Source organism: Indicator indicator, chromosome 18 (assembly GCF_027791375.1).
Source record: "Indicator indicator isolate 239-I01 chromosome 18, UM_Iind_1.1, whole genome shotgun sequence".
Classification (NCBI taxonomy): Eukaryota; Metazoa; Chordata; class Aves; order Piciformes; family Indicatoridae; genus Indicator; species Indicator indicator.
In genome coordinates this window covers 3,580,321-3,604,902 of record NC_072027.1, presented here as the reverse complement: position 1 = coordinate 3,604,902, position 24,582 = coordinate 3,580,321, and the positions used below count along the sequence as shown (strand labels likewise).

At 55.6% G+C, this 24,582-nt stretch overlaps 1 protein-coding gene across 5 annotated transcripts in view; it reads left to right on the top strand.

Moving 5' to 3' along the window:
- The window catches only part of CAMK2A (calcium/calmodulin dependent protein kinase II alpha), a 30,829-nt gene extending 6,461 nt beyond the window's left edge, over positions 1-24,368 (top strand). The window contains exons 3-18 of one of the 5 annotated variants that reach the window (XM_054389428.1): positions 3,420-3,479; positions 7,255-7,309; positions 7,608-7,673; positions 9,135-9,207; positions 9,575-9,677; positions 10,159-10,242; positions 11,137-11,231; positions 11,627-11,749; positions 12,444-12,527; positions 13,910-13,952; positions 15,569-15,609; positions 19,774-19,806; positions 20,898-20,946; positions 22,238-22,313; positions 23,686-23,780; positions 24,136-24,368. In XM_054389428.1, coding sequence (XP_054245403.1) covers positions 3,420-3,479; positions 7,255-7,309; positions 7,608-7,673; positions 9,135-9,207; positions 9,575-9,677; positions 10,159-10,242; positions 11,137-11,231; positions 11,627-11,749; positions 12,444-12,527; positions 13,910-13,952; positions 15,569-15,609; positions 19,774-19,806; positions 20,898-20,946; positions 22,238-22,313; positions 23,686-23,780; positions 24,136-24,368 — 1,313 coding nt within the window. Of the gene's footprint in view, positions 1-3,419; positions 3,480-7,254; positions 7,310-7,607; positions 7,674-9,134; positions 9,208-9,574; positions 9,678-10,158; positions 10,243-11,136; positions 11,232-11,626; positions 11,750-12,443; positions 12,528-13,909; positions 13,957-15,568; positions 15,610-19,773; positions 19,807-20,897; positions 20,947-22,237; positions 22,314-23,685; positions 23,781-24,135 lie in introns of all 5 variants that reach the window. The other 4 variants (XM_054389429.1, XM_054389430.1, XM_054389431.1 and 1 more) reach the window with 4 other exon arrangements.
- Positions 24,369-24,582: the final 214 nt, after the last annotated feature.

The following is a 24,582-nucleotide window of genomic DNA, read 5'->3' as shown; positions in this document are numbered from 1 at the left end:
ACCTTCCCTGAGAGGGTCCCCACTGACACCCCCCAGCCCCTCATCCCCACTTCCAGAAGCTGCAGGCTTCTTTACTCATGTACCTACACCAGTGAAAGGTCCTTCAAGTGGGGTTATGATTTCATTTCTACCTGGAGATGGGCTCTCAGCCCTTGCTGCTGTCTAATTAATTGCTCTGCTGGAGCACATTGGCTGCTTTGCTGCTGGAAGAGGTACTGGCAGGTCTGTCCAGGCTGCTTCTCCAGGCAAGGCTGAGCTGAGCCAGCACAGGAAAGCTTCAACTAGCTCCTGCCCTGAGGCAAGGACGCCTCTGGCCCCAGGCATCTGGCAGAGGAGCTTCAATGAGGAGGATGGAGAGGATGGGACAGTAGCTGCCATGTCACCAGCTCTGTCTCCTGGCTGGGTGCATTCAGGAGTGCAGGATGGGCGCTGGGAGTGAGCACCCTGCTGGGAGGGTTTAATTAACTCCCTCCCTTGGTTTTATTCCCTGATGCCACTGCTCACATTCGAGGGCAAAGCTGAAATGAAGAAAAAGGCAACAAACTCCTTTTTGACCTCAAATTCAGCAGTGCTTTGCAATCTCTTTCCTGCAGTGCTGCCAAAGCAGCACAGCACTGGTGCTGAGCCTCCCAGTTGCCCCATCACCAGCTCCTGCTCCTATTTGGGGATGCAAATCATTCCCTCCCTCTGAGGCTGAGGGCTCCAAGCCCTGAACAAGTGGCTGGGCTGTGGGCAGGATGTGTGGTGCTGGCCTTGGCACTGGGCTCCTGCCTGCGTTCCCCAGCTGGCAGCAGGGTGGGAGGCAAACGCCTCCCAGCTTGCAGGGCTGCCTGGAGGAGCAGACTGAGCTGCATTCCCTCTGCTCCCTCCTGCCTCCACTTAACTCCTCCTGCAGTTTGCCCCTCTCCATCCTCTGCCAGGGTTTGTGCTGTCTGTGTAGCAGCTCCATGTCCATCTCCTGAAGAGAGCTGGGGGTTGTTTTCCTGCTCTGCCAGCTGAAATCATCAACTGCTTTAGCTGGGGGGTTTGAAACTCCCAGTTCTGCAATGGAGAATGATGTTGCCTCAGGCTGGGAGCAGTCCCCAGAGGGGCACAAGGAACTACTGTCCCACAGGAATGTGTGCCACTGGCTGTGTCACACACAGGTGAAGGTGGAGGGAGGAGAGTGGTTGGGAGGAAGGTGAGAGGAGCCCTTCAGATATCCTCTCAGCTACCAACACAAGAAGCTAATAGGAGAGAAACTGGAGTTCTCTTGGAGCAGAAATGGGGTTTGGGTCCAGGCAGCATCTGGGTTTGTGGGGTAGGAGAGGGGCTGTGGGCATGGCTGTTGTCCCCAGCAGCACTTCACTGTGTGTTGGACATGCCATGGGGGTGGGATCCCCAAGTTCATCAGGGTCCCTCTGCCTGGGGTACATCCTGCTGTCCCTTTGATCCATTTTCCATTTATCCTCTTTTGTGCTGGTCTCCCACCCCCTCCTCATGCTGTTTGCAGCTACCCAACCCCACCAACTTCCCAGTGCTCCTCACCAAGACACCTGTGCTGGGATTTGCCTTCACAGGCATTTTGGTGGCAACAGATTGTCAGAACACAAAGAGGGGAGCAGGGGTTTTGGGGGGCTGCCTGGTGCTGCTGCTGCTGTAGCTCAGCCAGCAAGATGGAGTCAAGCCAGGTGGCTTGTGGAGAGGAAGGGATGGGGCAACATTCTGACCACCACCACCAGTGGCCACACTCGCTCCTGTGCAGCCAAAGGCTTGGTTGGTGGCAGCATGCAGTGTTTGGATCTTCTCCATCCTTGGGGTTGCATTCTCTACCCTTCCCTGTGATCTCCAGCCCTTTCTAAGCAAGCAAAAGAGCCTTACTGGGCATCAGCAATGCTGGGATTCCCATGGGATGTTTTGCCTCAGCCTTCAGACTGCAGATGGGGAAACTGAGGCAGAGAGTGACCATCAGTGACTCACCTAAGATCAATGTCAGACAGGAGAAAAAGAGGGGTCAGGAAGCAGTTCCTCTGTTCCCTAGAGAAGTGTTTGCCCCACTGGTCATACTGTCCTTCCATCCCATCCCATCCCATCCCATCCCATCCCATCCCATCCCATCCCATCCCATCCCATCCCATCCCATCCCATCCCATCCCATCCCATCCCTGTCCTTCACCCCACAATGGATTTTAGTAGCGAAAAGCAACAGCCTAAACCCCCAGCTTCTCCCTCTTGCCTCATCCCAGCCTGACGAGTTTGTCCCCCGTGGGAGAAAACACCATGGGGAGCTGAATGAGGCCACCTAGGCCGTCCCAGATCTCAGCACAGGCTGCAAAATTTGCCCCAGGCCCTGGGGTGACTTGCCTGAACCGAGCCCTGCAGTCACTGTCTGGGGGACACTGATCCCTGGTGAAGGTCCCAACCCCCCCAGAGAAAGGGCTGCGTCACCTTCGCCTTTCAGCGGTCAGAGCAGCCAGGTTTGGGTTGATGCAGAGCGAGACTCTGGGGTGTGAACCTGCAAGGTAACAGCCACGGTGCTGAGAGACAAGCAGCCCTAATTATATCCTGGCTGCTGGCTTCCTGCTAGCACAAGATGCCTCCAGACAAGGCACCTCCATGCAAGGTGGCTGGGTCAGGTATAAAGAGGCACAAAAGTGCAGAGGCAGGGAAAAAGAAACAAAATGATCTGAAAATTTTATTCCAGGCTCCTCCCCCTCCCCCTCCCCCTGCCGGGGCGGAGGCTTTTTTGGCTCAGCTCAGCTCGCTTTGCCCAGAGCTACGTTGTCTCACATCCCCTGGCAAAAGCCGGGCAGAGGGACATGTGCCTCCTGTTTGGAGATGGGCACCGGAGGAAAGCAAATGTTCAGAGCCAGGATTTTGTGATGTAGGAGCACAAAGCCCCGATGTGGAACGGCTGGGGGTGGAGGTGGGGGGTGTGTGCAGCAGATAGCCCCTTTTCAGCTTGACACCTCTTGCTGGTTAGTTCTATCTTTGACTGTTCAAATTATACCGTGTGCGGCCAGAAATGTCCTTGCTAATCGCCTGTGCTTGGCTGAATTAGAAGCAAACGGAGCAGGTGCTGCTGGCAGTGATAACCCAGGCAGCTCCGGGGTGTTTGGGGGTTTTTTGGGCAGTGATGGAGATTCATTCACCAAAGAGAAAGGAGAGAGGAGGATGAGGGATCACTCAAAGCCCAGGACTACCCATGATATCAGTGCCTGGGGGCTGAATCCATGCTAGGATCCCAACCATTTGGCCCCAGTGTTGAACGTATCCCCAGGCCTGCTATTATTCAGCAGGGAAAATAAAAGACAGGTTTGCTCCTTGCCAGCTGCTCCATGCCCTCAGGTTTCCCTTGCTGGCAGCTCCTCTGAGAGAGCACAGCAGGAGCCGAGAGTGGTTTATGTCCGTCCCCAGACCCTAATTTAGAGCTCTTTCAGATCACCAGAAGCTGGAAAGAGAAGCCCGGATCTGCCGCCTCCTGAAGCACCCCAACATTGGTAAGCTTCCCCTGCTCCCCGTTCGCATGCCAGGTGAGGAGCTGGGCAAATCTGCTGGTGCTCCGTGCCCTGCTTCGGCTGCCTGCTGGGGGTCCCCAGCAGGGATTCAGCCCTCCCCGCGGCGGCACGGGCTGTTTGTCCTTCCCTCACATGGCGGCCACCACCTCTGAGATGGAGAAGGGGCTCAGAGCAGCCTGTCCTGTCTTCTTCTCAGCCGTCCCTCCTCTTCCTCGCAGGAGGCAGCATTTTCAAATGGGGTCATATGAAGCAAGGTCTCACCCCGCACGGGGTGGGGTTGAAGTAGGTCCTGCCTAACCCAGTTGGCCATAGCTCCCTCAGGGAAAAGCCGGGCCCCAGTAGGCTGCAGGGACTATTTTTACTCCTTCCCCCCGCCCCTCCCGAATGCTGTATTCCTCTGCATGCTCCAAAAAGTGGCTGCAGCTCGGAGCAGCAGCAGCAGCAGCGCGGGGCGTGTAGGAGGAGCGATGGCGGGGGGGGAAGCGAAGACTTTCCCACCGACCGTCCATCTGAAAGTAGCCTCCTTCGGAAAAGCTGTTTCAGGAAAACTCCCGAGCCCCTGCAAAAGACAAAAATAGGCCAGGAGGAGAGAGAGAGAAAGAGAGGAGGGGAAAAAAACTGCAGTCAAAAAAAAAAAAAATCCCCAAACCCCAGCCTTGAAAGCGATTCTGATGCTGGCTATGGAGCCCCAGGGATGGTCCAGCAGCAGGAGGGAGAATGAAGTCTTTCTCCCCTCTGCTGCTCCCCAGGATGTGCCACCTCCAGTGGGATCCTGCAGCTTTTGGGAATAGGAGAGGAGTTCTGCATCCCGCAGCTGAGAGGTGTCTCCTTTGGCTGAGCTCCTCTCTGGCCCCTTCATTGCTCCCAATGCCTGGATCTGTCCTTGCCCAGGAACCACTGCAGCAGATCCAGGGAGCCAGACCTGGGGCCACTGGGACCAGCCATAAAGCTCCCACCTCATAAATATTTAATTTTGGAAAAAGGCTGTCAGCTTCCATCTGCCTCAGGCACACGGAGGTGTGGCAGGTCTGCCTTCCATTGCCAGGGTGCTGGACCCAGCAGGATCTGGACCCTGTCCTTCCCTCTGCCTCTATTCCAGCAGGACCGATGCCCTACATGGGAGCTGCCCTCTTGGGGTTCTGGGGATGTGTTCAACCTCCCCTGATCAGAGCATCAGCTAGGGCATTCTCTCTGCATCAAAGAGGTGTGAGGATTGCTAAGACCAGAAGGAAATGCCCTGTAAAACGTGTGACTAGCAAGAAATGCTAACCATGGGGGGGAAATCCACCCCAGGAGGATTGCCAGGAGAGTAGCTGGTCCATGCAGCTGGAGCTCCCAGCTTTTCCCTGCCCCTGGCTCCCTCCCTTCCCTCCCCCCCACCTGCCTGTGGGGCTGGCAGGGTCTCCAAGGACAGAAACACCTCAGCCTTCCACCTGCCTCGCTGTTTGGCCATGACCTGTGGAGATGGCAGCTCAGAGCTACCCTGCTGTGCAGGTGGGGAAAGGGTTAAGGACATGAGATGCTAACGAACCCAACCTCGCTGCTATTTATACCCAGGAGGCTCTCTCCCCCCCAACACACCCCACACCCTCACCCCCCCACTGCTCCTGCTGCCTGGAAACTTGGGCTCACAGCTTCCCTTCCTACAGCACAAGCCAGATAATTACCTAGCCAGGAGCTGGAAGGATCTGAGCTGCTGCAGATCAGCCCTAAGGAGAGGAAGAGGAGCCACTGCTACCAGGGCCATGGAGAAGAAGAGGCAGAAACCTCTTCCCCATCCCTTTCTGGGAGAAGCAGCTCAGCTGCTGAGGAGCATTGCTGGCTCCTCACTCATTCCTTCCATATCCCTTGGAAATGCTGTGCTGCAGCCATGATCCTGAAGGAACCAAGCTGTGCTTTGCAGGGAAAGCCATACACAGTGGTTGAGGGCAGGTCCAGGTCGCCAGGACCCCACAGCACATCCAAGGATGTGGTGATGTATTAAGGAGAGCTGCTGCTTCCCAAAGCTGCCTGTCCCTGCAGGGAAGTCTTGCTTCATTGGTGAAGCTTTGGCTACATCCAGCCGTGGAGTTTTAACCCCAGGTGCCCATTGCCTTCTGACCCTTGGTCCCAAAGCTGTGTCCCACTCCTGCCTTGGCTCTCAGCACAGCTTTGGCTGTCGTGGCTCTTTCCTGGCTATGGTCAGTAACAGATACTCACAGGACCAGGCTATATTTAGGCTGCTCCTTCTTGCACCTCCTCAGCTCCTGGCAGCTGTGGGCACTGGGACTTCCCCAAGCTGAGGATATATCCAGACCATCTGCTTACAGCTAGGCTGGCCCTAGCCTCCCCCAGCTCACCTAATCCCCCTTTGAGCACTTCAGTTTCTGCAGGATCCCAGGCACAACTGTGCCTTAATCCCTCCTGGGTGAGATGAAATGGGAGGAAATGTGCTTCTTCCAGCAGAGGAAGGCAGAAAACCTGGGATTATGTGTCAGAGAAAAACAAGGAGCAGATACCAGTGCTGGAGTGCAGGGGATGTCTGTTGAGACCTGTAGCAAGGAAGGATAACCAGGGAATAAGTTGACAAGATGTTGATAGACAAGACCACGAGAGAGACCAAGAGGAAAGATGCCATCCAGCTCAATGGACCTCCTGCCCCTGCCCTGGCTGGTATGAGGTGATGCTGCTGGCAGCTTGCTCTTAGCAGAGGCTGGGTCTGTCTGTGGAGCTTGGAGGGAGGGGTAGGACCAGCAACATGGTGTTTGCTGGCCTGGGAGATAAGAGTGATGCAGAGCAGTGTCTGCACTCAGACTTGGGGTTTCTTATCTCCCCTGGCTCAGACTCCAGTCTGGATGATGTTTCCATACAGGGCTCAGCTGATTTAACTGCAGCAAAAAGGACTAGGAGCAAAAGTTCCAACAAAATCCTTTACCTGATCGTTTCCTTTTCCTCCCTGGATCCCAAAGATTTTAAAGATGTTGAAAATTTTATTGGGCTGAAACCAGGTGAGCAGAGAGGAAGGGTTAAATATTTACAGTTCCAACAAAAGGTGATGTGGGAGCCAGAGGATGCTGGACCAGCCTTTATTTGCATGTCCTATCTCTTTATGTACCTGCTGAGCTGTCAGCAGGGATCTAAGACTGAGTATCCAGAGCCCAGCTGCAAGGGTGGCAGGTCTGTACCTGGCAAGAGATGTCCCAAGGGAGAGGGTGCCCCTCAGCATGATGAACAGGATGAGGTGCCAGCCCTGTGGGAGGAGATGGGAAAAACACTTCCTCTTAAGAAGGCTCATCCCATGGGGATCCCCACATATCCCCAACCTGAGACTTCCCAAGGAGAAAAGGAAGGTCAGGAGCAGAAAGTGAAAAAAGCCTGGCTGGTGCCAGGGCCGGCAGCCCAGTGCCCTGCCTGAGCTCTCCCTGTGCCTGAGCAGATCTCCTGATGGGACAGAGGGCTGGGGGCACCCATGCCTGCAGGCTGCCCAGTGCCCAAGATAGCCCAGCAGCTGCATGGGACCTCAGCCAGGCACCAGCTGCGGGCAGTCCCTCTTTTGGACATGACCTTTGAGCCTTGAACCACTGCCCGAGGCTGGGGCCAAGACTGAGGTCCCCTGCTGAGGTGGGAACCCCCAGCTAGCCAGTGGCACCAGCAAGAGGTGGAGAGAAAAGCAACAGTCCTTCCCAGCCCCTGTTTGTGCCCAAGGGGAAGCAGAGGTGTTCCTGGGGAGCAGGGTGAGAGGCAGGCACACCCCAAAACCTTTCTCTCTCTGCTGCAGTGAGGCTCCACGACAGCATCTCTGAAGAGGGCCACCACTACCTGATATTTGACCTGTGAGTAATGGTTAAATCTATCTCCTAATCCTCCAGCAGCTGCATGCATCCACCCCGGGGTGATGCACCCAAGCCTTCCCCTGTCCTCCCCCTCACCCAGGCCCTTCCTGCAGACTGGGCTTGAACCAAACTCGGATCCCTCAAGCCTGGCACAGGACAGATCCCTGCCTTGTCCCCCCAGCGCTCCCCCTGTGCGTGATGCAGTGGCATTCTGGGAGGGGTTTGCTGGGGCTGGGCATGCTGTAAATCAGCTCTGTGCTGGCTTGGCCAGGCCTAATTCCCTCTGGGTTTTTCACAGGGTCACCGGTGGGGAGCTGTTTGAGGACATTGTGGCCAGGGAGTACTACAGCGAAGCGGATGCTAGGTGAGCACAGACAAATACCAGGCCATGGAGGGGACACCAATTGTACCCTTCTCCTGTGAGCTGCTCCCTCCCAGGGTCCTACACGTCTGAATTCTGCAAGCATGAGCTCCTTTCATGCTGGGAAGTGTTTCACAGCCTCTCTGCAGCACGTAATCATAAACCAGAGGTGTGGTGCAAGAGGAAAAGCAAAAAGCCCTTTTTAATGCACTCAGCTCCTCAGCCAACAAGTGTGTCCAACCAGGCAGCTGCCATCCTTCACCTCCAGCATTCTCCTTCCCCAGGCTGATGGCACAGCCAATAGCTGACCTCCCTGGAATGGAGCAAGGCTTCCTCCTTTGGGCTGAGGACAACAGAGCTCCCTGGTCTGGGGACATGAGGGTTCCCCAGGGTGTGGGTGTTGGGAGTCGTGAGGCTGGCATGGAAGAAGCCCAGCCTCAGACTGATGCCCCAGCCAGGAGCTTAATGGCACAGACACCCCACAGTCCTTGCCCTTTCCCCTCCAAGCTGCATTAGAGTCACTTGCAAGCATTCCTCTGGCATTTACCACTTGAAAGCTCCAAGGAGGAGCACTTAAGACAGGCTGGGTGGGAGGATGTACTGGAATTCTGCTCCTTCCCACGCTCCTGCTGGCACTTTCCAGGTAGCCTGCAACAGAGGCAGGGGGCTGGGGAACCATTCAAGCCCCTTTTTTGGTCCTTGCAGATCATTTTTTTGAGGGGACATGATTTGGGCCTCTTCAGCTTCCAGATATCACTGTGCTTCTTGGCTTTGCCCATGCAAATGTCCAAGTGGGTGGTAAGCTCTGAGCTGCCTCTGCCTGCATGGAAATATCCCTTATTTCCAGCAGAAAATAATCCCCTTTAATGGACTGCCTGGACTGAGTCCACTTGCAGCCCATCCACTTATTAGTGTCACACAAATAAAATAAAATAGATGTAAATGAAGCCCTTCTGCCCTGCACACAGCTGGCTTGGAGCAGAAGCGATCATCATCTCAGCCTTTTCCCCTTCCTTTCTCATGCACACAGCAGAGCTGGGGCTTAATGAACCAGATCTAAAGAGAACAGACCCAGCAGGAGCCACCCACGTTACAGGAGGCCTGGGACATGGGGCTGGAGCAAGGGCTGGCTCTGCATCCAATGGGAGCACATCTGCTGGAGACCAAATCTATGCTAGCACTGTGTTTCCACTGCCAGTCTCCAGCTCCCTGGTGTTGCTTCTGTAGGCACTCCATGGGTCCAGCTGTAGTCCTTGTGCTCATCACAACTGGGTGTCCATCACAGCTCTGCTGGCATCTTACTAGGTTACAACTGCTCTCCATGAACGGATGGGTTTTGGTGAAGGGGAATGCTGAGCAGGGCTGCTGGTGGAAAGCAGGATGGGGAGATGCAGCCAGGTGGAAGTGTCTAAGGAACCTCTGTCTTGCCAGGCACTTTTGTGAGCTTTCTCCTCCCTCCCACAGCCACTGCATCCAGCAGATTCTGGAGGCCGTCCTGCACTGCCACCAGATGGGAGTGGTCCACCGGGATCTGAAGGTAGGCGCTGCAGGGAACTGGCCTGTGGGAGGACATGGGGACCTCATCTGTTATGCAAAACCCTGTGGAGCAATGCTCAGCATTCTCCAGGGAAACTGAAACAGCAGGGAGGAGCACTATATAGAGCTTCTGGAAAGCCACAGAGCAAAGATCAGCTCAAGAGTGAAAGAACAGAAGGGCAAGAGGATAGGGAGGTCCTTACAGTCTATGGTTCTCTGAAGAATCTGAAGACACCAGGACACACAGCAGTACAAAGCAGTTGGGGAGCACATCCAGAGCCTGACCTTCCCTCTGTGCTGTGCTGGGAAGCCCACACACACCCCACCAGGCACTCTTGCCTCTCTCCAAGCCCTGTCTCTCTCCGCAGCCAGAGAACCTGCTGCTGGCTTCCAAGCTGAAGGGTGCTGCTGTCAAGCTGGCTGACTTTGGCCTTGCCATCGAGGTGGAGGGGGACCAGCAAGCATGGTTTGGTGAGTAGGACTGGCCTGAGGTGGGGCTCCCTCCAGCTCTCATGTTTGGGCAGGGGGGGCTCAAGGAGGGACACACATCCCCAGAACCTGAACCCTGCATTATGAGAGCACCCTGGCAGCTCCAGCTTAGGAGGCACAGTCCATGGCTCCAGCTGTGCCTCTGGGAACAGCCCAGTATTGATCCAGGGCATGGGCAAACAGCTCCACAGGGACTGGGTGAGTCAGTGAGATGTCCTGGTGAGCTGGACAAGCTGGCAGCAGGGGCAGACCCTGGGGCAGGAAAGGTTATCCCAAGTGATGGAGATACACATCAGAGCACTCCAGCCTTGTACGCCATCCTGGGGGCTGGCTTTGCTCTGCTCTCAGGAGGCTTCTGGAGGGAAGGTGCCAGAGCTCTCAGCTCTCAGGGTGCCCAGGCAAGCACCAGCTGCTGGTGGGGAGGGGGCTGCTGGCTGGTGGTGTGATGTGCTGTCTGTCCCAGGTTTCGCTGGCACCCCAGGATACCTCTCCCCTGAGGTGCTCCGGAAGGATCCCTATGGCAAAGCCGTGGACCTGTGGGCTTGTGGTGAGTCAGGCTGGGGCTGACCTGCTGTGAGGGGGCTGCAGGGGGCTGTGTGGGATGAGGCAGGCAGTTCATCCAGCATGTGACCCCCTCCCTGGAAGCATTCAAGGCCAGGTTGGACAAGGCTTTGAGTGACCTGGTTTAGTGGAAAGTGTCCCTGCCCATGGCAAGGAGGTTGGAGTAGAAGATCTTGCAGGGCAACTGAAACAACAGAGGAACATTATGTGGAGCTGCTGGAAAGCCCCAGAGCAAAGATCAGCTCAAGGGTGAAACAACACCAAGACAAGAACATAGGAAAGTCCTTGCAGTCCGTGGTCCCCTAAGGATCATGAAGGTCCCTTCCAACACAAACCAGTCTATGATTCTGTGTCCTGAGTTGCAGTTGCTAGACACATCTTGGGGATGGATTGGGTGAAGGATTTACCCAAGAGGTGGCACATTACCCTGGGTTGTTCCCAGGGCAGCACATCCAGTGACATCCTCTGAAGGGTCAGCCTCCTTGCACTGCACCCAAAGCCCCCAGGCAGGGGAGATGCTTATCTCTTCTGCCCTGCAGAGCTGGTGGGGTCAGGCAACATTTCTCTGCAGCTACAGCCACAGAGAACACTTCTTCCACCCTGCTGGTGGGGGAGGCATTGCCCAGCCCTGTTTAGGGTACCTGTCTTGAGGCTATTCATGGTGGCTGCCAATGCCATGTATATTCCCAGCAGCTGAGCATGTCAGCATGAAGCTGGACCCACCAAAGAGCCTTTTGGGTTTTAGTCAGGGGGCAAACCTTCATGTTTCACTAATTTCTCAGTTTCTCTGCTGGAGCTGGGTCAGCCCGCAGGCTGGATCTGCTCATAACTCCAGCAATGAACTCTCTGCCACTGATCCCATGTCTCCTCTCCTGGGCAGGTGTCATCCTCTACATCCTGCTGGTGGGGTACCCACCCTTTTGGGATGAAGACCAGCACCGACTCTACCAGCAGATCAAAGCTGGGGCTTATGATGTGAGTGGGTTTGTCTTGCTCCCTGTTTTCACAGTCTCCCCTCTCTTCTGCTGTCCCCATGTTGCAGTCTGTTGCAGAAGAGCAACCATGACAAATTCAGACAGACAGGAGCAAGTTTCTTTCCTCTGTTCTGGTCACAGAGGGTTGCCCAAGGTACTGTGCCCAGCTGCACACACTGGCATGTCTTCAGGACAGATAGCTCTTGTCCTGGGCCTTCCACCTTTCTACCTCCACCTCTGCTCTCCAGTTTTGCAGCTGGCAGCTCTTCCCAGCTGCTACTGTCTCTCCATGGGCAAGAGCAAAGGGTTACAGGAGAACCACCTCAAGTGCAAAGGGGCTTCTGCTCCTTCTGTTCCTCCCTACCATCTCTCACCCCCATCCCTTTGCTTTGGCAGTTCCCCTCCCCTGAGTGGGACACAGTCACCCCTGAAGCAAAAGATCTCATCAACAAGATGTTGACCATAAACCCATCCAAGCGCATCACAGCAGCAGAGGCTCTGAAGCACCCCTGGATATCGGTGAGTTGGGTGGCTCTCATCACTTGGCATCAAAGGCCTAGAGATGTGGAGGTTTCCAAGGGAGGAACATCTCCCTGGGGAGCATGCTGGCTGGCTCTTTTCTCCATCCTGGGAAGATAGTTTCCTGGCATGGTTCCTCCCAGTGTTCTCAGAGCAGCCTTTTCCCTGAGGTTTCACAGCAGAGAACAGTCTGGAGTGTGAATGCAAACAGCATGTCCTGGGGGAGCTGCTGAGGGGAGGCACACACATCTGGTTCCTTGCTGTCATGCTGTGCTGTGGGGGGGTCTTTCTGCAGGGCTGGTGGGAGTAAGCTCATGTTTATCCATCCATGCACCTCAGCAGCCATCCCCTTCCTCCTCACTGCACCCCACCGAATCAGCTCCTAAAGGCAAGAGAAGTCCAGGGGCTCCACCCTGGGACCCCACACCACATGCAAGCCCTGAGCATGCTGCTAAACATGGCTGGTGGTTTGAGGGGTGAACTCAGGGGGCAGTCAGCTCTCCCTGCAAAGCCCCCACTGCCAGAGCAGATCCTGCTGACTCCAGAGCTTTGATCTCCTGCTGCCTATGAAAGCAAGCAGCTCTGGCCATGCCTTGTCCGAAGGAGATCACACACGTGTGTGCATGTGAGAGTGGGGCCAGGAGAGCTCCTTCCACCTCAGTGCTTGCTCTGAACCAGGTCTCTCTCCTCCCAGCACCGTGCCACCGTGGCATCATGCATGCACAGGCAGGAGACTGTGGACTGTCTGAAGAAGTTCAATGCCCGGAGGAAGCTGAAGGTAACTCTCTTGTTCTCCAAGCTGGCTGCAAAATACATGATCGGTCATCAGTGGGTTTGTTCCCCTCATGGAAAAGGACAGGGTGGTGTCTCTGGGTCAGTGGTATGAGGGTGAAGGACATGTGGGGATCCCTGTTGTGAAAAAGAGAAAAGAGATGGAGTAGGTTGGTGGCTGCATCTGGTTGGGGTTCACACAAAGCTTAGAAGCAAGCCATAGTGAAGGACAGCACTGAGTCACAAAGCTGCCCTGGTCACTGAGGCAAGGACTTTCCCACTGAAGTCAGTATCATGAAAGCTCTTCTTTGGGACAAAACATAGATCTGAGCAGCACAGTGAGACCCCTTTGCCCAGTGACCAAGCCACTTTTGCAGCCAAGGAACAAAGTGATCCACAGACAGGCAAAAAGCTCTGGCACACCCACCCCAGCAGCCCCATGAGTGCTTCTTGAGTGCTGCTGTGTGCTGCAGCCTGAACCCCCTCTGAACTCACCATCTCTCCAGGCTTCCCTATGGATCTGGAGCTTCTCCCTGAAGCACTCACCTCCCGGGTGCTGCTCAGCTTCAGGCAGCAGCACAGCACTGGAAAGGGGTTCTGGAAATCACCAAGTCCCCTCCAGAGCTGGAGACAGAGGGTGGGAGAAGGCTGATCTGTGCCACAGGCGGAGCCATCAGCGCTCCAGCCCTGAAGGCGATGTGGCACGGAGCAGTGCAGCTGCAGGCTGCTAACAAGATTATCAAGAAAAGAAGCTGGCTATGAACTATTATTACTTTTCAGCTAGACAAGTAATCAAATTAGTTCAGGCATGCACTGCAAAATAGTAATCCATTACTGTAAGCAATTAGTCCCAAGTAATCTCATTATACGCTGAGCAACTGGTTAGTGGAGTCAGCTGGGGAAGGGGAAGCATTTTGATCAATGTTGTGTTGTGGTGGTGATCTTTGAGTGGCTCCCATGAACAATCCCTGTCCTGCTGCTCTTAGCTGGCATGGCTTTAATTGCAATTAAACCCAGTTCCACTTCTGGTGCCTCTCCTGGCTGCCAGCTGCTGGCCCCAGGCAGTGGAGTCCTGCTACAAACAGGGCAGGGTAGAACGAGACTGAAATGCACCCCAGGGGATATTTCATATCCCTTTAATCTTGAGGGGGAGGCAGTTTAGGAGAACGCAACCCAATGCCCTGGTGCTGGGGTTGTGGAGTCAAGTACCAAGGGCTGCTTTTGATGGCAGGAGGAGAAGATCAGCCTGTGGGCCAGTTTCCTTCCAGCCAGGTGGCCAAGGGACAGGTGATGAGAAGGGCTTTCCTCCTCCTGGGGTGAGGGGAGGAGCAGGGGTATGGGGGACTTGGGCCCAGCACACCCTTTCCTTCTGCCTTCTCTGTCTTTCAGGGAGCCATTCTCACCACCATGCTGGCCACCAGGAACTTCTCCGGTAGGTGCCATCTCCAGGGCTCATCACCTTGTCTGCCAGGGTGCCCAGGGCAAAGCCAAGGGTCCTTGGACAGCTGGTTTTGTCTCAGGTGTCACAGTGGGGCTGAGGTTGCAGCCTGGCATTAGGTGGTGGTCCAGGCCAGGTCACCTGGCACCTTCCAGGCTGGCTGCTGGCTCGGGATTCAAGAGAAAAGGTTGTTTGGCTGAGGCACAGCCATCCCCAGAGGTTTAGGTTTTGGGGGTTTGTATGTGCCCAACCACCTGGCTTGTGCTGGAGTAAGGTTATGGGGGCAGCCAGGCCTCGAGACAGATGGTTTTAATGTCCTCTTGGAGATGTTTGTGGCTCAGAGAGAGCATCCTCTGCACTGGGAAAATGTGGGTAAAGTCCCTGGGTGCCACTGCAGCCAGATGGCAGCAGGATCCCTCGGGTCCTGCCCAAGAACAAGCACTGCAGCTGGGATTTCACAGGCAGGGCTCAGCAGGTTCTTGGTGATTCCCAGGCATGGAACCAAAAAGGAGCAGATGACTGCAGAGCTCATCTGCTCGTTGTCACCTCCAGCCCTCCCCGGCGCTGGGAACAGCCCTAGCAGAGATGCTGCAGTGATGGGACGAACCAGACAAGCCTGGTGTGCTGTCTGAGGTGGCTGGTGGCAGGTGTTTGTTGTCAGGTTGTTTTGGGTGCTTTGCAGAGGCACCAGGAGCCAGGTGCAGCCAGTGGGCAGGGGGAGATGAGGCTGCTGGCCCCAGCCAGGTGCTGGGGGAGAGGGCTGCGGTCACGGCTGGTATCTGCATTTGTCGTGTCGTGGGGGTAACATGCTGACACATTTAGCACTTGTGGGCAGCATGCGGCGGGGCTGGAGGAGTCCAACAGCTGGGGGGATCCGGTGTCGGCCCCGCGCCGGGACAAGCAGCATCAAAGAGCAGGAAATTCTCAAGCGTTTCTTGAAGCGTCGCTCATTCCACGCACAGCCCAGGGGCTCCCCAGTCCCCCCAAGGGCCGGGAGAACCCCGTGGTCAGTGGGCGACGGGGTCCCACCTGGGTCTGAACGCAACTGATCCCACCCAGCTCCAAGGGCTCAGGGGCAGTGGGGTGGCTGGGGCAGCCCAGGGGGCGGCGGAGAGCCGGCAGCGGTAGGTGGGCAGCGGACAGGGCGTCTGCTTTTCATCATTGTCAAAATGTGGGCTGCAGCTGTTGGGCCGGCGGGGCAGGCAGCACATGATCCCGGCAGCATGGGGCTAAAATTAGAGGGTGGCAGGCGGGCAGCCCATTCCACCGCGCTGCGCCGCGCTCTGTCGCCGACACCCCCCGGCTGGAGCCCGCCTGCCGCCGGACAGCCCCCGCCTGGCCCCTCCGAGCCGCCCTGAGGACTTGGCGTGACGCTGGCTGTCGGCTCACGCCCCTGGCCAAGAGCTCCTGGGGCAGGACAGGACGGTGCCACCGAGATCACCTCTGAGCTCCTGGAGATTGCACCAGGGGTTGCTGAAGAGAGGACAAAAGCCACCGGCTGGTCCCGCGGGGTCCTGCTGCTCCACCGCCTGGCACCATGCTGCTGATCCTCGGCCTCCTGGTCTTGGTGCCCTGCCTGGCTCTCCTAATCTCCTTCCTCCTCTCTCCAGGAGGCAAAAGTGGTGGCAACAAGAAGAATGACGGCGTGAAGGTAAGCCCCCTCCTGCCGCCCTCCTCCCACCTGCTCCTCACTGCTGGGGCTGGCAGTGGTGGTCTCCATGCCATGCCAGTGGTCCCCGTGACACCCTGAGCTTTAAAGGGCAGATGTTGGCATGGTTGTCCTGGTGTGTGCCCCTGCCACCGGTTCTGCTCCTGCCAGCACAGGCAATGCCCAGAAGGCTTTGCAGGGTGGTGAGTGAGGGGAGCAGGCTGGTGATGGAGGGATGTGCAGGGGGGATTTGCTGCTCTTTCATTGCCTGCAAAATGCACTCATCCCCAGTGAGGGGGAGAGGCTGGTCCAGGAGAAGGGGATAGGGGACAGGAGGAGGCAACTTTGCAGTCCAAAGGCACAGGTTCAGCCTGGCAGCAGCCATTCAGCAAGATGGATGGCTGCACCTCCCACTCACCACAGCACCCTTCCCACTGCAGCTGCTGCAGCTGTGCTCATCCCCCAGCTCCTGTCCCACCCCATCCCCAAGGGCTGGTGTGCTTCTGGGTGGCACATGGCTGTCTTTAACCCTCTTGGCAGCACTGCTGAGCCCCTGTGCCCAATGCAGACAGAGCAAGCAAAGTTGGTGGTGTTTGGCAGAGCAAATGGTTTGATGATGCTCTGAAATCAAGCCAGTGCTTGGAGGACCTTGTTTCTTGGGCTGCAGAGCCCTCAGGTTTACCTGCCTTTCTGAGGCAGGGCTACAGCTCTTCTCCAGGACAAGGTGGCTCCTGGAGGAAGCAAAATCTTGCTGGCAAGGATGGAGCTTCTTCTGATGATGTGGAGATCTGGTTAGTGAGCTCTGTCCAACTCCTTCTGCAGGAAGGAATGGTCCATGTAAAGGTTTTTCTCTCCTTGCCTGTTCCCACTATGATCACACTCAGCAAAGGAGAGCTGATGGGATTAAATCCTCTGTTGCAGGGTAAGGTGCAAGGTGACAGGCAGAACTTTGGGAGTCTGACTGCAGCATGGCCTCTCTTCTTCCTCTGGTCCTTTTGTATGGAGCCAGCTACTGGGTTGTGAGCAAGGGTTTTGTAAGAGCAGAGTCCTCATCTGGCTTCTTCCTTCCTCAGTCCAAATGGTCAGCAGAGCCAGAAGTCTGGGGTTGGCTTGGCTTTCTCCCGCTGCCTTCAGACCCAGCAAGTGGGACACACCAGCCCTGCAAGGTTTGGGACCATGCACAAGCCTCCAGATCTGGGCTCAGCTCCACAAAAGGCCATTCTGGCCATGCAGTGTTACTCTGCAACATGAAGCTGATGGCCTGCATTGCTATGAGAGGACATTGCTTTGGGCCATGGTATCACATGGCTTCCAGGACAGGATTGCTAGTTTTGGACAACAGTGCTGGCACAGAGGGCACAGGTCCCATAAGAGTCACATCAACCCCTTTGCCAGCTACTGCTGGCCTGTCCTCTGAAGCTCTGAGGTCCCAGCTGCTTCTGGGAGTCACCTGAGAAGTGACATCACAGATAGACCTGACTTGGTATGACCTGGTGGAGCCCATGCAAGAACAATCAGAAGTTGCATTTTTAAGCTGAGAGAGAGATTGGAGGATGGAGAAGCTTCATCAGGCACAGTCCTGGTGTTCTATGGATGATGTTCCAACAGAAGGGGACAGCCTTGGGTTTCATGTCTAGCATTGCAGGGATGGTGTGGTGGTAGAAAAAATATTTGTCAGCCCAACTTGCTGGCTATGCTCTTTGAGCTTTGAGGGCAGACATTCAGGCCCTTGCTCTCATAGCAAAATGTCTGATGTGGGTAAAGAGCCCCCTGGCCCATCCCTGAAACTCAGCAAAGAGGGCCTGCTTTCAAAGTGGGATCAGAGGCTGGTTTGTATCTCCAGTTCTCAGCCCACTTCTGGTGACTGTGGAGCAGCAAGTGAGGCTTCATCCTGAGTGCAGTCTATCCGCCAACACTCAGCTCATAAGGGGGTACAAGCTCTGAAAAGTGAGCTTTTCCATCACCCCCTTTCCAACAAGTGGGAGGTGAAACAGCCTGGCTAGATTGCCAGGAAAGTAGAGGAGGAGAAGACAAAAGTAAAGGAAGGCTCATTCCCAGCAGGTTGTTTGTGTTGGCCACCTTCAGCATTTACCATTCCCACCTCTCATTCCGCTGCTCAGCCCAGGGAGACTTGCAGCATGAGCCCCTCATGGGAGCACGAGGAGGCTGTCATTCAATGGCCTCTGTGGGCATCTGGCAGGTGCCAGGGCATTGTTGGACACTGTTCATCTCTTTCCATCTTGCCAGACAAGTGAGGCAGGAACCTGGAAAACTGCCTTTTGGTGGATGGGAAAGTGGGAAGGGAATGGTCCTGCCTGCTCAGAGCAGGGCTGTAAGTCAGGCCATGTGGTGTGGTTCATTATCAGAAGACCTGGGTCTCCATTTAGAGAAACCTGCTGGACTGACCATCCCCATAAGAGCAGGCACATCCCAGGCACCCTCCCATGCTTTTCCTGCCCAAAGCCATGAGAGTGGCTGGTGCTGTCCCCCCAGCCTGCCTGCACAGCCCTCCAGCACTGGGTTGGTGCTAGCCCAGGCTCAGAGGGTTCAAAACTCACCCCCCAGAGGAGGCTTCTCCCCTACTAAAAATGATCACGGACCAAAAATCCCTCTCGAGCACTGCTCTGGGGTCTGCAGGAGGTCTTCCTGTCCCAGCAGCTATGATACCTTCACTGCCCTGTGTAGTGTCACATCTTGTCACATCGTAAACTGATGAAGTCACTGCCCCATGTCACATCCTGTCCCGTCCTAAATTACTGAGCTCACTGCCCCGTGTCCCATCCTGTCACTGTATGTCCAGACTCGGCGCGGTCACTGCTTTGTGTTGCATTCTGTGGCGTCTCAAACTTCCGCACTTTGCTGCCCCGTCTCTTGTCCTCGGGTAGCAGAAGCTGTCAGCCCCTCCTTGCAGACAGCCCAGCTCCAGCAGCTCAATTTCCCATGAGGTTCCTTCTGAAACACTGAGGCTCACCCTGCCCTTAGGACTCCTGTGGTTTCAGTGAAGGAGGGGTGAGGATTAATGTAGGACCTAGAGAAGGATGAGTTGAGCTGCACCAGCACAGGAGAGAACTCGGGGATGATGCTGGTGGGAGCTGCTAGGATGTGAAAGAAGCAGTGAGAGGGAATGGATATGGGCAGGCTTTACCCTGCAGCCCATCTGCTCTCCCTAACAGGTGGCTCCAGGGACTTTTCCAAGAGATTTGCCCTGTGTGTGCTGCTTTTCCCTCTGCAGGGCAGGCGGAGCTGGTGCCTCGTTAATGCTGCTGGTTAAACACTTTGTTATTTGGCACTGCAGCCTCTAGTTCCTGCACATGGGTGTTCCCTGTCACCCTCTGTGATTCATCCCCTGGGAGCTGGAGGTGGAGAAAGGGCCTGAGGCCGGTGTGCACATCCCCATGTCTAGATCAGAGATGGAGACAGGGAGCAGAGCACAGCCAGGAAGGAAAGTCTGGAAGTGGTTTGGGATTGCAAGCAGAAGTGTGGCTATGGGCTCATCCAGCCACAAAGCCTTAACACCTACTGGTAGTGGTCAAGGATGGAGATCAATACCTGCATGGGAAAAGTCTTCTCCTTGCAGGAGACTTGCCCTGATCTTAAAGCACTGGAGCTGAGCTCAGGACAGCTTCCCACATGATGTGCTTGCCTTGAGAGATCAAGTAGCAATAGCCAGGCTGGATTTAAACCAGCCAGCTTAGTGCTGGTCTAGGTCCAAAGATGACTGAGCATCTCCATACCAGTCAGCAGCATGGGCAGCTCCAGAGTCTGTAAATGTCAGTACAACACTCACGGGGCACAGGGCTGGGCACATGGTGGAGCTGTCTTCGCTTTTCAGTGTCCCACTCTGGTTCCTGTGAGCTTACTGGCCTGGTCAAAAAGCCACCAGAGTGGTCCTAGAGGACTCCCTTTTGCACTAGCCAGGTCCTTGGGAAAAGCAACACCAGAGGCTGTGGCAGGTCAGGAGAGAAAGGTGCCTGCAGGAAAGCGGGGAGGGAGCTGGCATGGCACCACCAGCACCGCAGCCAGTGGCATGTCCCTACAGGAGCACCAGGTTGTCCCCCTGTGAGGACCATGAAGGGTGGCTCAGGAGCTACTGTCTCTCACGTGCCGCTCTCTGCCTTTCTCACTCTGTGTCTCTTCCTGTTCCATCTCTTCTCCTTGTTTTTCCAGAAAAGAAAGTCCAGTTCCAGCGTTCAGTTAATGGTGAGTGTCCTTCGTCTTCCTCAATGCCGATATTGCTGGGCTTCTCCACATGTTCCAGCCTCCCCCGTTTTTGGAAGTTACCTCGGGGTAGGGAAGAAGGGACACTGGGGTTGGAGGGAACATCCTCAAAGCTGTATCACCCACAAACCCCATTAACAGGGTTGGTGCAGGCATTTGCTGGCCACCAGCTGGTGGGAAGCCAGCCCTGGTTCTTGCTGATGGGTTCTCATGCCGTTTCTCCCAGTTCTCCTGACTCAGGTCTGCAGGCTGCATCGGTGCAAGGAGCCTTGGAGAAACACCTTCCATGCCTCTGCGGGGACTGTATGGTCATGGGACACCTTGCCAACCTACATCGGGGTATTATGGGTAATACATAAGCAAGGCTCTGCTGGGAAGAGCTAGCAGAGCCATTGCTCTAGCTCCGCTAGCAGAGTCGCCTTGATGGGGCTCCTGCAGAGAGATGGGGGGTCAGTACCCCCCTCCCCCAAAAAAAAACCTGTGTAGTGCTCAGCTGTTTCTTGAACGAGCTGTGTCAGCCTTCGGTGGTCCATGTGGGTCTTGGAAGCACTCTGTTTTCTTGTACATTTCTCTCCCTACTCTGCGGTCAGTGTGGTCTCTCACTCCTGCACAGTCCCCTCTTTCTCATCCCAGCTCCTCCTCGCTGTTTAATTTGTACATCTCTCTCTTTATTGTACAGTCAACATGGTGTCTTCCACCTCTGCACAGCCCCTCTCCCTGCCCCTCCGGCAACGTTCCTAGGAACCCACCAGACCCCCTGCACCCGCCCCTGTCTCTGTCCCCACAGGCGTCGGTAGGAAAGGCAGCGCCGTTCCTACGAGAGACCCTCCACAGCCCAGCTCTTGTGCCCTTGGCTACAAGGAGTGGAGGTCAGGGAGGGCTCAGCCAGTGCTGCCCCAGAGCTGTGGTTCAGGACGGGTTGGACCTGCTGGTGTTTTCCTTGGTTGCTGTCTGTTGGCACAGTCGAGTGCTGCGGGGTCGGACTCGGGGGGCTGTCGAACACACTGACTCCATCTGGTGTGGGGTGAAGACCCCTCTCAGCACCCCCTTTCTCCTCTCTGTTCTTTGCTCAGGAATCGTCGGAGAGCACCAACACCACCATCGAGGATGAAGACACCAAAGGTACTACTGGTGGGAGAAGGCTGTTTTGGAGGGGTACCCTGGGGTCTTTAGTCTGGCTATCCCTAATGAGATACTGGAAGCCCACAACCACTGAGCTGCCTTGGGGGCCTTCAACCACCATGTGTGGCCTTGGAGCCCTTCAGAAGCTGCCTTAACTCCTTAAATGGCTTCACTGCCCTGAGTGGTTGGGGCAGGGCTGGTAGGGAAGGGGGACTGCCCAAACCGGGGCTGTTCTGTGAGAGCAGGCATGGAAATGGCAGGAATCCGCAGGGATAGCTGCCCGGATAGCAGCCCGGCTGCCCGCTCCTCCAAAATAAATGTCCCTTTGGGAAAATCCTGCCGGGGAAATCCCGGGCTCCCTGCCTCCCACCCGCCTGCCACAGCCGGCTGGCTAAGAATAGCCCTGGGAATCGTTTATCGGCGCTAATTTGCAAAGTCTCTCGCCGAAGCCATCTCAGCACAAAGCAAGATGGACTTTGGCCTGACCTGAGAGTTCATGGGACACTTGTCCCCCTGGGAAAGGGCTCCCTGGGAGCAGACGTGGGGGCAGGTGGTGCTCAGACAGTGATGGGGGTCCCTGTCCTGCTTTCTGAACAGCTCTCAGGAACATGCTCTCTCTCCTTTGATTGCTACAACACAAAAAGATAATTAAGTCAAGCAGGATGCCTATTTGCATTTGAAGCAGAGCCTCTTTAATAACCCAGGGTTACCTCTGACAGCTCCTCCTGCATCCCGGGAGCAGAGTCTATTCTCACATCCCAGCTGAGCCAGCAGCAGCAGCCACATGGTGCTGTGTACTTTGTGGGGTCCCTCCATGTGTTCGCCTGGGTGGCTCCCCACGACACCCACCTGTCCTCCTCCCAGCCGAGACCCTCTCCTCCTGTCTCAGAGGGAGGTGAGAGCATCCTTGCTTCAGCTTGCCCTGGTTGGCTCCTGCTGTGAGTTTGTGGGGCAGAAGGTCCCAGCTTGGCAAGGCTTTGCAGCCAAGACCAGCCTGTGCCAACTGGGCTGAGAGCAGCTCACTGCTTGAGAGCTCACCCTTTGGCTCTTTAGGATACAGCAGGATTTTCAGTTTTGCCCTGACCTGGGAGGTCTTTCCTCTCTGGGGTGATGAGCCCTTCCCCACATCTCTCTCCAAATCACTCTCCTGCTCTTTCCCTGGACAGTTTCTAGTGTCCCACAACGTCTTGTGGGCTGTTTCTAAAAAGAAAAGGTATCTCACTGGTCTTACAGCATCAACATTTCTGGTCTGTTTTCTCCCTTTATTTTCTTTTTCTCTTTAAACCAACAGTACGGAAGCAGGAAATCATCAAAGTCACAGAGCAGCTGATCGAAGCCATCAGCAACGGCGACTTTGAGTCCTACACGTGAGTGTGCCCAGCATGGGTGTGAGCTGGGGTGGGGGTTCAGCCTCTTGGAGCATGTCCTCTCACTGTAACAACAGCCCAGGAGGTTTTCCTGCTGCCCAGGGTGGGGTGACCAGGCTGATGTGCTGGTGTGGCATGGAGACCATCCAAGAGAAGCAGGGGCAGGCTCTCCTCCCTCTCTCCACTTTGCCCTTGTGAGACCACATCTGGAGTATTGTGTCCAGTTCTGGACTCCCCGGTTCAGGAGGGACAGGGAGAGCATTCAACAGAGGGCTACAAGGATGATGGAGGGACTGGAGCACTTGTCTGATGGCAAAAGGCTGAGATTCCTAGGGCTGTTTAGCCTGGAAAAGAGAAGACTGAGAGGAGATCTTGTTAATGTTTATAAATATCTGAAGGGTGGGTATCAAGAAGAAGGGGCCAGGCTCTTTTCAATGGTGTCCTGTGATTGGATATGGGGCAATGGTTACAAACTGGAACACAGGAAGGTCCACCCCAAGATGAGGAAAAACTTCTTTACTGTAAGGGTGATGGAGTACTGGAGCAGGCTTCCCAGAGAGGTGATGGAGTCTTCTTCTCTGGAGACTTTCAAGACCCATCTGGATGCATTCCTCTGTGACCTGCCCTGGCTGATCCTGCTTTGGCAGGGAGTTTGGACTCGATCTCTGGAGGTCTCTTTGAACTCCTACGATTCTATGACTCTATGACATCAGCTTCCAAAGCTGGTGTCTCTCTCACACTAAGCTGACCACATTTCTCAGTCTCATTCTCATGGGTGAGCCCATTTGCTCGTTTGCAGAGAGGTGAATAACTGTAAGTGTGATTTATGGTGGAAGAAGGAGCATTGCATTCATAGTATCCATTATAAACAGATTGCTGCAGGCTGCTTGGAAGCTCAGCTGCTTTCCACTTGCTGAGCTGATGCTCTTCAGGGCACACTTCTTCTGAGTCCAAGGCTTATTTAATTAGAGATATCTGAGTTAGTGCAGGTCTTCATCCCTGCCTCAGAGAGTCACAGCAGGGATGTTTTGACACAGAGCAGACAGTGTGAGTTTTCCCCTGCTGGTTTTCTTTCTTACAAAGAAGATGGCAGTGTCCTAGGAGGTTTAATTGGAGATGGTGACTGATGGAGAATTCACCCTGACTTGCTGAGCTGCAGTCAGTGGGCTGAAGGTGAGGTCGGGTGGGCTTCATGCAGAATGCAGGGATGAGGTCAGATTTCTGCTTGAATTACTTGTTGGTGCAGAGGCTCCTCAGTCTCAGGCTGAGGGAGCTGTCTTAAGGTGAGGGGTTTGTCCCAGGCACAAGCTGTTTGGCTGTCATACCAGAAGCAGTGAAATAATCAGTCCCTTTTCTCTCCCTGCCTCCCCAGGAAGATGTGTGACCCTGGGATGACTGCCTTCGAGCCTGAGGCTCTGGGCAACCTTGTGGAAGGGCTGGATTTCCACCGATTCTACTTTGAAAACCGTAAGCAGCCCCCTTGCCTCCTGAGGGACCCTTCCCACCTCCCATGCACCAGGCTGTCTCTTGCAATCCCTCAGCTTGCTGGAGAGAGGAGGGTGTTAAGGGTGACTTTGGGAGCATGTCTGGCTGATCTGGAAGACCCCAGCACGGTCACTCAAGCCTCTTAGGTCAGCTGGGGCTGGGCTGCATGCAGAGGAGCTGTTTGGTTAGCTGCTTTCTAGGTGGACCCATCCTGAACCCAACCAAGCAGCATTTACTTAGCCCCTAAGCCAAGCATCTCACACTGCTGCTGCTGCGGGCAAGAGCCACCCAAAGTCTTTCCCTTGCCTAAAGCCACCTGTACTTGTCCCCTCTCCAGTGTGGTCCCGGAACAGCAAGCCTGTGCACACAACGATCCTGAACCCCCACATCCACCTGATGGGAGACGAGTCCGCCTGCATCGCCTACATCCGCATCACGCAGTACGTGGACGCGGGAGGCATCCCCCGCACCGCCCAGTCGGAGGAGACTCGCATCTGGCACCGCCGGGACGGCAAATGGCAGATCGTCCACTTCCACAGATCCGGCGCCCCCTCCGTCCTACCGCAGTAAGCCCTGTGAGGCTCCGGGGATGGGGCAGGGAGGGCAGGGAGGGCTGCGGGCTCCCAAGAGGCTGGGATCCTGCCTCGAGCAGCCGCGGCGAGGAGGAGCCGGCCCGGCGCTGTGAGGTGCTCTGCTGAAGGGATGGGCGAAGCGAACTCTGTCTCTGCCTGTGTTTTGCAGCTGAAGCGTGGTCCTGCCCGTGCTGGCTTTGTCACTGACTGAC